The following is a 13681-nucleotide window of genomic DNA, read 5'->3' as shown; positions in this document are numbered from 1 at the left end:
GTGGTGCATTTTGTCATATGTGACTGGTGGGTGACATGGGTGGGTTTTCTAACACAGCATTGTCGGTTTTATTTCCCTTTCTGGCATTCTCATATAGATCTTTGCACTTGTATGAAAAGAGAATGTTGCTAAGGGAAACCCTTCCTGACTAATATGTAGGCTGCCATTGCTGCTCTTTGATTTTCTATCCTTAGCTGAGATCCTTTAAGATAACAATACGTTTTTAATATTTCTCTAATAGACAACAGGAAAGTAAGGAAGGGTTTGCAGGGAGTCAGAAAATTATTGCTCATAGAAATTCCAGCCCTCCAGGACTGAAGTTGATTTTCTCAGCTCTAATACTTGAATTACTTGGCAAAAACATACTTACACCAAAAGTCTATTAACTTTTGATCTGTATTCTTCTCTAGCTTTGTAAAGACAAAATAATGATTTTTAGTGACAATTTGGGTACAATACCATGAATGGTCATTGTACAAAGACAACCTGTGGTGTAAGCAGGAGATACCCCATTGGGTCCTCTCTATTAAAGACTCTGTTGTGTTAGTGGCCAATCATGGTGATGCCACATAGCAGTTAACTAGACGTAGCCCAACTGTAAAAAGCCGAAGTGCATTGCTCCTGCATAACAGCCATGTGATTTGCATTGTCAAAAGAAGCCAGCAATATTTTATATTTTGTATCTTGGTACAGGTTTCCCTTAAAGCAGTGGTCGCCAACTGGTGGTCCGCGAGAATATTTTGGTAGTCTGCTGCTCTCGCCAGTGTGCCCATGAGCGGAGTCAGGAGAAGTCTCCCACTGGGAGAGCGCACCAGCCAGAGCCGCAGACCATGTCTCCCGTACAGATTGCAGGCTCAGGGTAGTGCAGTCTTTCCTCAGACCTGCGATGGGAGGGCTGGTTCTGGCATCATGACATCGCTATGGGGGAAGTTTCTTCCCCTTTCAGTGACACACGGGTCCCGTGTGTCACTGAAAGGGGGAAGCATGTGTAGTTCATGGGTTCATGGGTTCGAAAAGGTTGGTGACCACTGCCCTAAAGTACATCCTGAATCCGGGCCTTTTGGACAGAGTAGGCATTATAGTGTTGGTGTTTATTATTATTTTATATTATTATTATTTTTTTGGTTGTATTAAAGTGGAAGGTTTAACATAAAGTAAGAGGTAACCTCTCAGTATGGGCTGATTGCCCTCCAAGCACCCCCATTGGAAGAATTCCCCCCCCCCCCATTGGGGGCTTACTTTTGTTCTTCCCGACATTGGTGATCTAAAGAATTAGAGAATTAAAATATTAATATTATACAAGATTTATATAACGCCAACATATTACACAGCGCTGTACATTAAATAGGGGTTGCAAATGACAGACGAATACAGACAGTGATACAGGAGGAGAGGACCCTGCCCCAAACAGTTTACAATCTAGCAATTAATCTCTTATATAGAGTCACAGACAGCAGTGAAAAGCTGAAAGTAGTTTTATCCCCTCATTTGTCTTTTTTTATGTATTGTACAACAAAGCAGTATGATTGTCTCTTTTGTGTCTGGGTGTCTATTGTGTTCAACTGTTGATGTATATTTTTGCAATCATTTTTGTCGGTCTGCTGTGGTCTGCATTGTCCTCATTTAAATGACATCCAAACTCAACAAAAACTAAATATATTGCAGTTTACCGTTCTTTAGTATTATGTGGGCTATTTGTTTTACTTATAATTTTTTTCAGACAATACTTGTTTATCTTGACAGAATTGTCCTTGTCACTTTTTGAAATTAAAATCACAAACAATATTTTTAATATCCATATCTGCAAATTGCTGACCTCAGCCCCCATTTTACTGAGATAGAGAGGAAGACAAGCTTTAAGGATAGCCTTGAGTGACAACCATGGCTCCTTTCATCGATACAATGGAACAAATGTGTTGTCACCTAGGGATAGGAAGTGGTATTCACAGGATCACTACATAAAAAAAAAAAACTGAATTTATGCAGACACCACATACAAGGAATGGTAGTCTGTTAATACATTTTTGTTATGGGGCTTAGATACCCTTTAAATTAGTTCTGAACCCTAAATGAATGGCCGCATCATGAGTTGCAAAATCCTTCAAGCTTTTGCTTGTTAATTCAGTGGTGCTGTTCCTTTAGCACAGTTCAAGTCTACAGTCATAAATTCTAGTATCTGATGCAGATCATTGCTCTAGATTTTCTTCCTGGTGGATGACAACATTATACCAATTACTGCAATGTGTTGGCACAGATTCTTAAGGCCTCCACCACGGAGAACTTGTTGCAGGATGACAATGCAGGTATACCCTTAGTGAACATTTGTCCGTAGCAGAAAGTGCTTGCAAAGGGACATTCATGGCAAGGTGACCAAGTGGTATTTTTTTTTTTTAGGAAGCTGTGGATTTAGGAATTTCTTAGCATTACTCTGCAAGTAACCCACCATAGGTCTGCAGAAATACTAGCCAAAGTGTGTGCAGATACATGCTATTATGGCACATTTACCTCTTTGTTTGCTTTCCTCCAGAAATTCTAGCTCTGCATTCTCTGCAGTCACTGTCACACATATAAACTTAGTTTTTAGATGTTTTCTTTCTTTAACCATTCACCGCCTCCCCATGGTGGTACCAAGGTGCATTAAACTATCACTATACTATAAGCTGTTGGGAACATGATCTGCAATCTACATGTTCTCCAGGAATTGTACATTTGTAAAATAATGCTAGCAGAAGAGGAGACGAGAAATGACTTGATTTTTAAGTTGGTGGTGACTTTTTTTTTTTTTTTCTTTATGCTTTAACAAGATTTTAGTGATTAGGTATAGATCTACTTTAATACACACCATTACTGATTTGTTAAGGCAACATTCTTACCCCATGTCATCAGATTCCATGTTGCATTTTCAAAGGACTGAAAACATTATTGGCAGCAGAAGAACTAAAACAAAGCTGTTGTCCAAGTTTCTCATCTGTGGAGAAAGGTGTTAAACACTGTTGTGTGCAAGATCACCCTTATAATATATTCTGCTGGTAAAACATTTTCTATTCATCTGTTTCCACAGTTTACTTTTTCAGCTTTACATTTGTTCTCATTTATGGCTTTTCACAATTTACTCATGTCATCTCTGTTATACCCAAGAAGCTCCTTGGTATGCAGGAAAATGTACTTCTTGATTACCTTATACCTAATTGTTCATGCTAGCTATGTTCACTGCAGGTTGTAATATAGGACATATAGAACAGCTAACACCCCTTCAGATTAGTGCTAGCACCATGTGGGGTAAATTAGTGTCCTGACACTTGGAGAGACGAGGAACCTGTTTTAACTCATGAAGCTTAGGTAATGTGCTTGTAAGGATTGCCTGCTGGAATCTTGTTGCTATCTGAATGCTGCTTAGGTGTTTTCTGCATCCCAAAGATCTGGTGTTCATAAATTAGTAAGCAGGGCATGTTTGAGCGTGGTCCTATATGTCAATTATATTATTTTTATTTTTTTTAAATATACCTGTGTTGTCCAGCCCATATTTTGACAAAACAGCATGTATCCACATATATCCAAATTTTCTCCTTTCTCAGTGTTTATAATGAAGCTCTAGAATGCCTAACTGCTGTTTAAAATACTAAGCTTGTTTTTGTTTAGCACTAAGTCTTTTACAATATTCTATTAATTCTTGGTATCCTGGAAGTAACCTTTGGAATCTGAGTTCTGCTTAAGGAGTTTTCCAGGCTCTGCTCTGGTAACAAGTTAGAGTGCTAACCAGGTCTCGACCTGTGGATAAATTTCCTTGGAGCTTACCTAGTATCTGAAGACTCTCTACTTGATTTAGGCCAATTGATCAGTCCCAGGAGCTACCTCATTTATTTTGTTTGGTACTTTTAATTTGTTTTCAGGGAAGGGCTTAGTGCTGTGGGATATATTACTGATGCTATACACTGGATGGATTGAGTTGTGCATTCATGCCATGCTCTCTTTCTAATCGTACAGCATTGAGGAAGCATCTTCATGCTGCTGCCATTGTTACCAAGGATCCAAATCTGCCTACAGTGATCTTAGCCACCTCTGGACATTTGACCCTCACTTGCTACCCACTGTTTGCATTTCATGAGTATTTGAGGTTTTGTCTTATACTTTGTTTTAGTTTAGTTAGTGCCATGTGGGTGTTGTCATTTCCATCATGTGACTCCAGGACACATTCTGCTACAGCTTCTTTGCCTGATAGATATTAAATTACCTGATATGGTCCAGTTCATCTTCAGGGTCCTCTCGGATTCCTCTGGATCTAGCCATGTCCTTCTTCTTGTCAGCTGGAACCTGTATTACAGCCATGATTGATATAGTAGTTTGTCTCCACCAGAACCTTGTTGGCACTGACTGCAGACAACATACTCCCCTGCAATTTCTGATCTAACCTTGACATTTTTTTGTATCAATAGTCCATCTGATTTTGAATAAATGTTTATTAGAGGAAATGCAGGATGCCTCATTCTATATTTTAAATCCATAACCTTTCATAGGGTTGAGACCTTTCTGAATAGAAAGTAAGGCATTGAGTGTGTATTGCCCCTCTTTCTATCCATTAAAGGATTTGTGGAATCCGGCTTGTCAAAGAAGGAAGTGACCAAAAAGCATGTCGCCTTTTTGGGCTAAGAAAAGAAGAAACTGGGGTCGAAATCAACTCTGACGGGATTTTCCTGTGTAACCTAGCGCAATTTTTGCCAAGAAGCAGGTAGACTCTTACAATGCATGGAAGTGATTCTACTGATGCAGAAGATGCTACCAACAAGTGCTCAGTTTTGTATGGTTTACAATAATGATTTTCTGCATCTTTTTTGTTGCATTAAGATAAGTCAGTAAAATGTTTCACTTTGCCTTTTTTTTATTTTTAATTTAATTTTTTATTTTATCCTCATTTATTAAAGTTCTATCCTTCCAGTGTGCAAAACACCTCTAACCTATCAGTTTAGGAGAAAATTAGGCCAAAACATTTCAACTGCATGGTGTAACTAAACTACAATTCTGGACTAGTTTGGTGATATGAATTATTCCGGTATTACTTTTTTCCAAATATACTGTACATAGTTTTTTTTTACCTTGCAATTAGTTATATTTATTGATAACCTGGTTATAATGTCAAGGTATTGCTTAGTAGACAGTAGGTGACAGTCTGTTCCAACATCAGCCGATAAGCTAACATGTAGAAGCAGTGTTGCCAAGCAGTGTGATGTCATACCCTAGATATCACTTCTGCGGTCCCTTGACATATCACATCTTAATGTTACCTCCGTCTCTAGCAGAGTAAGAAGAGAAGGACAACCCGTCAGGTACCAGACTTTTCTGATGGTGATGGAGGCTGCACAAAGGTACACTAGAAACAATACTTACGTTGTGTAATCCATATTGCAATAGAGATCTGTGTTGTATAACTGTTTTTAGAGCACTATTGGAGTAGTATAGGCTCTTCTCTTGTATTCAAATGCTAAGTGCTAAAATGCTTTCCATGTCCCAGCACCTTGCACTGGGATACTCATAGTACTATCAGACTATGTGATCTCTGATGGACAGAAAAAAGTAGGAATAGACAGGAATAAAGTCCCAGCTTGTTCAAGGACAGAGAAAGTGATATGGCGTAGTGTGATCACTTTACCTTACACCATTTGGCATACATTTTACTACCACTGCACTGAGTACCAAATGGGGCGGAAAGGGTGTTGTTTCAAAAACAATAAACTATCAAAGTTAAGGTTTTTTGGTCATTCATAGTATTGCTAGAGGTTATTACTATGATAACTGACACCAATTCTGGGGGATTTTATTCTGCACACTGACACTAATAGTGAGGATTTCATTGCATCCACTGTCACTAATTCTGGGGTTTATTTTTTGCCTCCCCTTACATAAATTCCTAGGATTATTATTGTGACCGCTGACCTCTGCTATATGAGTTTTTATTGAATCTACTTACACCAATACTGGGAAATATGTGCCACTGTTGCTGGGTTTTTATTTGCATTTATTTTTGCAGTGTGCATTGCAATACATTTGTATATTATGTGTTACACTGCTTTCATTTTGATTGCACCTCAAATCACCAAAATGTGCTATGTGTGGCCCGCTGGATATTTTAAAGCCACATTTGAGTCTCCTCCATGGTTTTCAAGTTGATCATCACTGTTCTACTAGAAAGATTTTCATTTACATTCCGGTCTAATGATGGCTGTAACATTTTAAATCAATCACTTTCTGATCTGACGACAATACTCCAGGTTGTAGAAAGATAGCAAATTACATCTGTAGAAGATGAGATATGGCAGCCTTCATGTGTATCTTAGTGCAGTGCAATAAAATAATATGATTACCCTTAATGACATTGCTACAGGTATTGGAAGAGTCATACTACTTTTTTTTATTCAATCGCCCCAAAAACTGGCAATTTTTTGATGCTGATGAGTTTGGGTCTGATAAACAATTCATCACTCTTTTAAACTTCCAGACACAGAAGAAAAATTCTCTCATATCTATCGGGTAAAATATTTTATTTAGTAGAAACAGGCATATTGTTTTTACACAGAATTGAACAATTCATAACACTTAGTGCATGGTTCCTCAAACTACGGCCCGCGGGATGAATACGGCCCGCTGAAGTTCTCCATCCGGCCCGCCGGCTGCTGCCTGAGTTCTGTGCTGTGCATATAGTATTGTTCTTTCATGTTTTTTATACAATAAATACGTTTTGTGCAGTGTGCATAAGAATGTTCTCCTGTTTTTTTTCAAACTATAGTACGACCCCCCGACAGTCTGAGGGACCGTTAACCGGCCCCCTGTTTGAAAAGTTTGAGGACCCCTGACTTAGTGAATAGTAAGCACATCACATAAAATTTCTTTTTTGCAATATGAATGTATCTCCTGGAAAGTTATAAATTATATTGTCAGTCCATCTTAGACCACAATGAACTGCAATGTTCTGGTGCCTCCCTCAACCACAGTCCCAACTAGGACTACATAAACTACCTTTTATAAAATACAATATCTGATTAGCTGCATTCATTTCATTCTGTGTGTGGTTCTTTATCCTAATAAAACCGTTGATGGAAAAAACACATTTATTTTTATAATTTACATATACACATATAATAATTTATTAACAAAAACTTTCCAATTTTATGAAAAATAAATTTTTTGCAACTGAAAGAATGTGAAAAAAAGCCTTTTTCTGGCAGTTGATGAAGTATGTAAATGTTCTTTGTATTGCTGCACACTGTTGCCGATTATTACTTTTGTTTTTTAAGTGCTATTAAATGTCCTTTTATAGTGTAGCACAGCAAGGAGGAGAAGACTGTGGTGGTTTGTGTCATAAATGACTGTGACAATAGATGTTAAGGCTGGCTTTATGATGCAAAAGGGTGGTCTTTATCCCAGAATAGGCGCAGAAGAGGAAAGGTTGGGACTGTTCCTTTTCCAGTTTAGTTGTAGGAAGAAGGAATGTCTGCATAGTGGAGCAGCATGAACTGTTAACCCACCAACACAGCAGGTCAGTAATGATTTGTGCTGTATTTCTATAGTATTAGAGATCATAATCATTCGTCTTGCTAAGGACAGGCATGATCTGATTAGAAACCTTAGTAGGTTTTGGAGACCTGTGGCTTGCAAAGCACTCTGAAATCTATAGGTTTAAGCTGGAAAGTACCAGTGCAGAATTAATGTGTAACTAACATACTGGCAGTTTATGTAAAAATAATAGCTAAAGGTGACCTTAAAAAAATCTGGTAGACTGGGAGTGTTTAGCAACCTTAGCATTTTATTTTAACTATGATGTACATAAAAGTAATATACTTTAATAAACAAACTTGCATTATTTGTAAAATTTCACCTAGAAAGCACTGAACACTGGCCTTAATGTTTTTTATGAGTAGCTGAATGACACAAATTAGTCTTAGAAGGTAATCACCGCAATACATTTTGTGATATGAAAATAAACTCATACAGTCACCTAGCAATTTGCATGCTACTCTTTTATTCTGTAGATATTTATAACATTTCAGATATTTTTGGTTGGGAATCCTCTAATCATATTGGTCTTTAGAGGAAAAGAGCAACATTTTCAGAATGTAATAATTTAGCAGTTATATTCTGCACAAAGGTGAATAGAAACCTGTGCAGTGACAAATGCATAAAATGCCAAAACTAATCTCTTTCTAAAATAGCCGTCCCTGTTTTCCAAAGATTGAGACACCAACACAGAAACTGAAGTCAAAGATAACTAAACTCCTAATTTTCATGCTTGTTACTGGATACATTCGATAGCTAGATAACTATTATATTTAGAACAGAGGATTAGCAATTTCCTGGCATAGTCTCAGTTCAATACATGTATTATTTATATGATTTAAGTTATCCTTTAAAAGCCAGTATAGACTATTTAGGAAAATCTTTCTAAATTATTTTATTTCATGGGTGTCCTAAAACAACCAAAAGCCTTGAGACAAGTATTCATCGGGCAGATGGATTGTGGGGGTGGCAGGATGCAAATAAAAAAATGCTGTGATGGGTGGATGCAAGTCTGGAGGTGTGGGAATTATTAGGCAGGTTACATTTCACAAGTGAGTCCCCATAATTGGAAGTGCTGAAATCCAGAATGAAAGCGGTAGGTCAGGGACAGCTTGGAAAGAAAAAGGTAGATGACACTGTATGTCCTACAGACAGGAAATGAGGTGGACCCTATATGACTTGCTGCAGGATCTCAAAAAACAGCATATCTATCAGTCATTTTTCCTAAGCTCTAACATAACTAGCTGGATTACAATGTTTGTTAGCTTTTGGGTTTATTTTTAAAATATCACAAAGAACAATTATATCCCCTGATTCACCCCAATCTAGTTGCAGTTTCTCGACTATAATGGGGATCCTTCGTCTTGTGGGTTAATAACTACCATTGCAGTTTATTTGACCAAGCCCCATAGGTTTAGACACAGCCAGACAGTTTAGTCTGCAAATATTTACAAAGAGAAAAATCACAATCAAAGGAAGCAGTGCCTTTCCTGCTTCTGTGGGATCTGTTCAGTAAAGTGGGAATGTTTCCAGTCTTAATTAACATGGGCAACATGGCATGATGTGATCATCATAGCAAAGATAACATTTATTAAACAATAATTTCTAGTAAGATAGACAGCATAATGTGTTATCAGTGAGTTATTTTTATTTCAACACCATTGTTAGATAAAAATGTAAAGGAGATTATTGTGATTAAAATAATGTTACCAATGTACCAACCAGAAATGGTATAGAGCCCTTCTTATTAGAGATTAGAATGTATGTGGACATAAAGAACAAATAGAAATCCATCATATGTACCATTATGAATGATATTTTTGCATTCAGCAGCCAAGAACACACTCACAATTTCAAAGGCAAAGGAAATGAATGCAATGGTATTAACAGTAGACGTGAATGTTAGGTAGCTTAGAATTGGGCACACAGACATAATGTTTTAAATGTTCGTAAGAGTACCTCTTCATCTTTCTAAATGCAAAGGTCCACTCTTTTGTCCCAATATGGATAAAATGATGAAAGTTTACAATGTGTTCTCTTTTTAGTCTGTTTTTAGATGGATGCCCAACCATCTGACACAACCAGACTGCCTTTCACTGTTCACTTGCTTGTCAGTAAAGGTGATTTTGCGACATTCCACCAAGCAATTGAGCGACTACTGCGGGGCCTTTATGTAGATACTCCCAACTTCCTGGTTTTGGAACAAGGTACTCCAGAACCGAGATATCAATGTCCGAAAAAGAGATTTGAATTTCCAGGGATTTCTGTGACACTTTTTCTCCGTGAAGATCTGAGCGAAGAAAGGATCTCTCTTTTGCAGAGCTTTTTCCAGCTGCCACCATGGGATCATATCAATATAGACCTTAACCTGGAACAATCGGGTTCATTAATTCAAAATCTTGATGACTTTTATTGTCTGGATATACATACTCCAGTTTGGGGAATAAGACGGGTACACTATGGCACAGAGATCCTGAGAGTTACCCTGTACTGTTCCTGTGACAACTATGAGGATGCAGTACGGCTTTATGAAACAATTCTGGGCGTTGAGGCAACTAGCCAGAAGTTTGGATTCTGTTTCTTTGTTTTACATTCTGCCAAGTACATATCCATACAGCTCTCACTAAAGCAGCTGGCCCCTGGGGTATCTGTGCAAGTGAAAGATGGCTGTGCACTTCAGTTTACTATACAAGCTATAGGACAACTTGTTCCTTTGTTGCCCTATCCCTGTGTACCTATCAGTGACACGCAATGGCAAACCCAAGATTATGATGGCAACAGAATCTTACTTTTGGTAAATAGCTCTTCTTTAACTTTATAAATATGTATAAAACTGCACTTTCTTTTTATCCTGTGCCCCCCAGCAACATGGTCCCTGGAGAACAAATCAAAGCAGAACAAGAAAGGAAATGACACAGGTTGAAGGTTGTTGTATTGGCTACAGCCAAATCCAAGCTTTGTAGCTGAAGACATTTTCATAGTAGATGATAAATCCTTAATCTTTTCCATGATGTTGCTTTTCCTTTATTCTAGAAAGGTATAGGGAAGTCAAATGGCAAATGGGCAAAGATTTGCATTTAAAAAGTGTCCTATTGTATGTGTGTGAGGTGTGACTTCCTAAAGCTACGTACACACATCCAATGGTTCTCGCCCAAAAATCGGCTCAGGGACGATATTGGACCAGAATCTGTTGTGTGTACAACGCTCGTCATCCAAATGACCATCCTGGCGGATCCACTGACGATGGGCGACGAACGATGGTAATACAAGGGAAGGGGAAGAGCCCGCAGCGGGGTGCCGCTCCGTCATTCTCCCTCTCCCCTCTCCATAGAACAGAATGGTGCTGTATGTACAACACTCGTTCATGCATCGTGCAGTCTATAATTGCACGTGTGTATGCTGCCCTATGTCATGCAACCGGTCCTAAAAAGATTTTAAAAAAAATAACCCTTATAGACCTCTGCAGCCATTTATGGTTTGTAACTGTGAGCCAGCTAACTTACGGCTCACAGTTACGATAGCACATTTGGAACAAAAAACATTTCTTATTATTCTCAGAAAAGCTAAGTCAGTGGGCAGAGATAATATTAGGCAGTGTTTAGCATGCCACAAAAAATGGTAAGGAGTATCTTGTTGGAGAAGTTATGGAGGGAGGAGGTATGCAGTGCTCTGTGGCCAATGTGGCCACTGTTCATACCTGAAACTTTCAGGTATGGCAGATATTTGGGGTTTCTACTAATGGCCCCAACAACCAGTTGTGATGTAGGGACCACTGTATAGTGATTTATGGAAAGGAAGATAGGCAAAACCTATGCATCCAAGTATCTGCAGCAGCCAAAGATTAGCAACATTATGGAATTTTATGGTCCACCAGGAACATAAGTATATACTTTCTTTTTTTTCTCAAATATGTGTATATATATATATTTATTGATTATGGCCAGTATTTCATATAATTTTTTGTAACTAGGTCGCTGATAGCAGCTGGGTGGCACCGGGTGATGGAACACTTACTTTTCAGTCCCAATCAAATAATTTTACAGCTCAATTATTATCACTGACTAAACCGATCAAAGCTACGCAGGAAGAGAATCAAACTGGGCTTGCTCAAGTGAAATATCTAAAACCTTTTCAAGCATCTTGCACAACCTTCAATCAAAAAGAAACATACCACATATTCACCAGAGGACGTATACCCAACCTAGATGAGTCAGAGACCAATGTAGACACTGGACACACAGTTCAGAATCCCAGACATCAGCCATTTTCTGTTTACAGGCCGTCCAGGGTTCTGCAGAGTATTCCAACTTGTGAATACAATCTCTGGTTTCCTGCAGGTTTCAAAGATGTTAAACATTTAGCCCCAACAGAAGGAGACTCCAAATTCCCTCCGGCTGTCATGCAGAACAAAGGAGTTCACATCAGCAGCAAGATACTTCACTCGGGGAGATCTCATGGATGCCATAGCAATAGCAAACAGCTTAGAGAGGAATTTTTTATTTGATATGAGCTAACTGCATTATCCATCGTACTCTGCAGGAGTGGAATCCATGAACACAGCAGAATTATTGACATTTGAACATTTTGTTAAAAGGATTAATTATAGTAATTAGTAAATACATATGTTCATGGAATAACATTACTCTGTTAAAAAGTGTATTTTGAGGTTGTCATAACATGTATATTTTTTTTGCATTTATTGCATTTTTATGTTCTTTTTCTTTAAAACATATTGCAATGTAAAAAAATGTATGGTTTTGATGATGGTCAAACTAAGGAACCCATATGAACTGTATGTATTGCTAAATTATTTATTAGATTATCTTAACAGTTTATGTGAAAAAATATTTAAGGAGAAACAAAGATTTTTATTGTGTACATACCTAATATTGTGATTTACAGGTGCTTACTAAGTAAAAGGTCAATTTACTTTGCTAAGATTAAAAGTTGTGCATTTTAAAGGACCAGTTTACCCTGAAGTTATACTTGATTTGTTTGCAGAGACAAGGCAGCTGAAGCTGATTCTTCCTATTTGTCTTGGATGCTCCAATGGCAAGATCTATCCACTTTCATTCTTCACTTTGTTCCTGACCACCTGGAGTTTTGGATGTTCCTGAACTCCTCATTGCATTCTTCATTATAATAAAATAAACTGAATAGACAGAAAAGCCCATTTATGTTCCCAGCAAGTGTTTAGATCCGATGCAGATGTCATACTAAGAAATTGTCATGCAGTTTACAACTCTGTTATTTCCTTAAGGTTGATGTATTAATGTTGGGTGTACAAAGCATTTAAAATGTATCTAAACCCAAAAATGTTAATGTAATATTTTTCATTATTCCAGTCTTTAGATAAGGTGCCTGTATTAATTTTCCTGTTTTTTCTACTTTTTTTTAGATTTTGATAACACCCTTCCTTCAATAGGTGGCTACATTACATGCATACATCCTATAGCTATGGTGAAAGCCATGGTTGTCGCACAGGTTGGATATTCTCATTGCTGTAATTCGTTTAGTATTAGTTTTGTTATTTTTGCTTTCAGTTTATCTGATAGGAAGTAACAAGGACAATGCATTTCTGTCAAGATTTAGAAGTATTTTCTGTACTTGTTAAAATGTTCTTGAATGTTCCTGAAAAATAAAACATGAATGTAGTCGCTAAATCTAATAGCTGGTATACTACAATGTATTACAATTCTATAAGTAAGTTACATTTGTGTTCCTGGGTTTAGTTATCCTTTAAGTGTATTTTGCATGCATTGCAATGCAGTATTGGTATGTTAATGAGCATTTTCTGTGTACTTTGTATGCAGGCTAATACATTAAATGTAAAAAATATATGGGGGCCACCACTGCTGTCCTCTAAGAATGCAGCTTGTCTGATGGCCTGCCTTTTTAGCTAAAAAGTATGCAGAACAGGAATGTCACTGTAATGGCCATTTAAGTTTTTTAGTGAGCCACAGCATTCTTCTATAGGCTCAGCCACAACCCCTTCCACTCCAATTCAAGTGAACAGGACCGGATGGGAAGCATTTACGCAGCTACAGAAGATTGCGGTGCAGTTACCAAAAGCAAAAAGTCATAAAGTGGTTGTTGTTTAAATATTTGAACTGCAGCTGTGTCCAAATCTGTTCAC

At 37.8% G+C, this 13681-nt stretch overlaps 1 protein-coding gene across 1 annotated transcript; it reads left to right on the top strand.

Moving 5' to 3' along the window:
- Window positions 1-6961: 6961 nt before the first annotated feature.
- Window positions 6962-13213, top strand: FAM124B (family with sequence similarity 124 member B). Its single transcript, XM_072407872.1, has 3 exons — window positions 6962-7528; window positions 9591-10339; window positions 11516-13213. Exons 2-3 carry the CDS (start codon window positions 9602-9604, stop codon window positions 12047-12049), a joined length of 1272 nt encoding a protein of 423 aa, XP_072263973.1. The 5' UTR covers window positions 6962-7528; window positions 9591-9601; the 3' UTR covers window positions 12050-13213.
- The last annotated feature ends 468 nt before the right edge of the window (window positions 13214-13681 follow it).

The sequence above is a fragment of the Pyxicephalus adspersus genome, chromosome 4 (assembly GCF_032062135.1).
Source record: "Pyxicephalus adspersus chromosome 4, UCB_Pads_2.0, whole genome shotgun sequence".
Lineage (NCBI taxonomy): Eukaryota > Metazoa > Chordata > Amphibia > Anura > Pyxicephalidae > Pyxicephalus > Pyxicephalus adspersus.
This window is presented reverse-complemented; position numbering and strand designations above follow the sequence as displayed.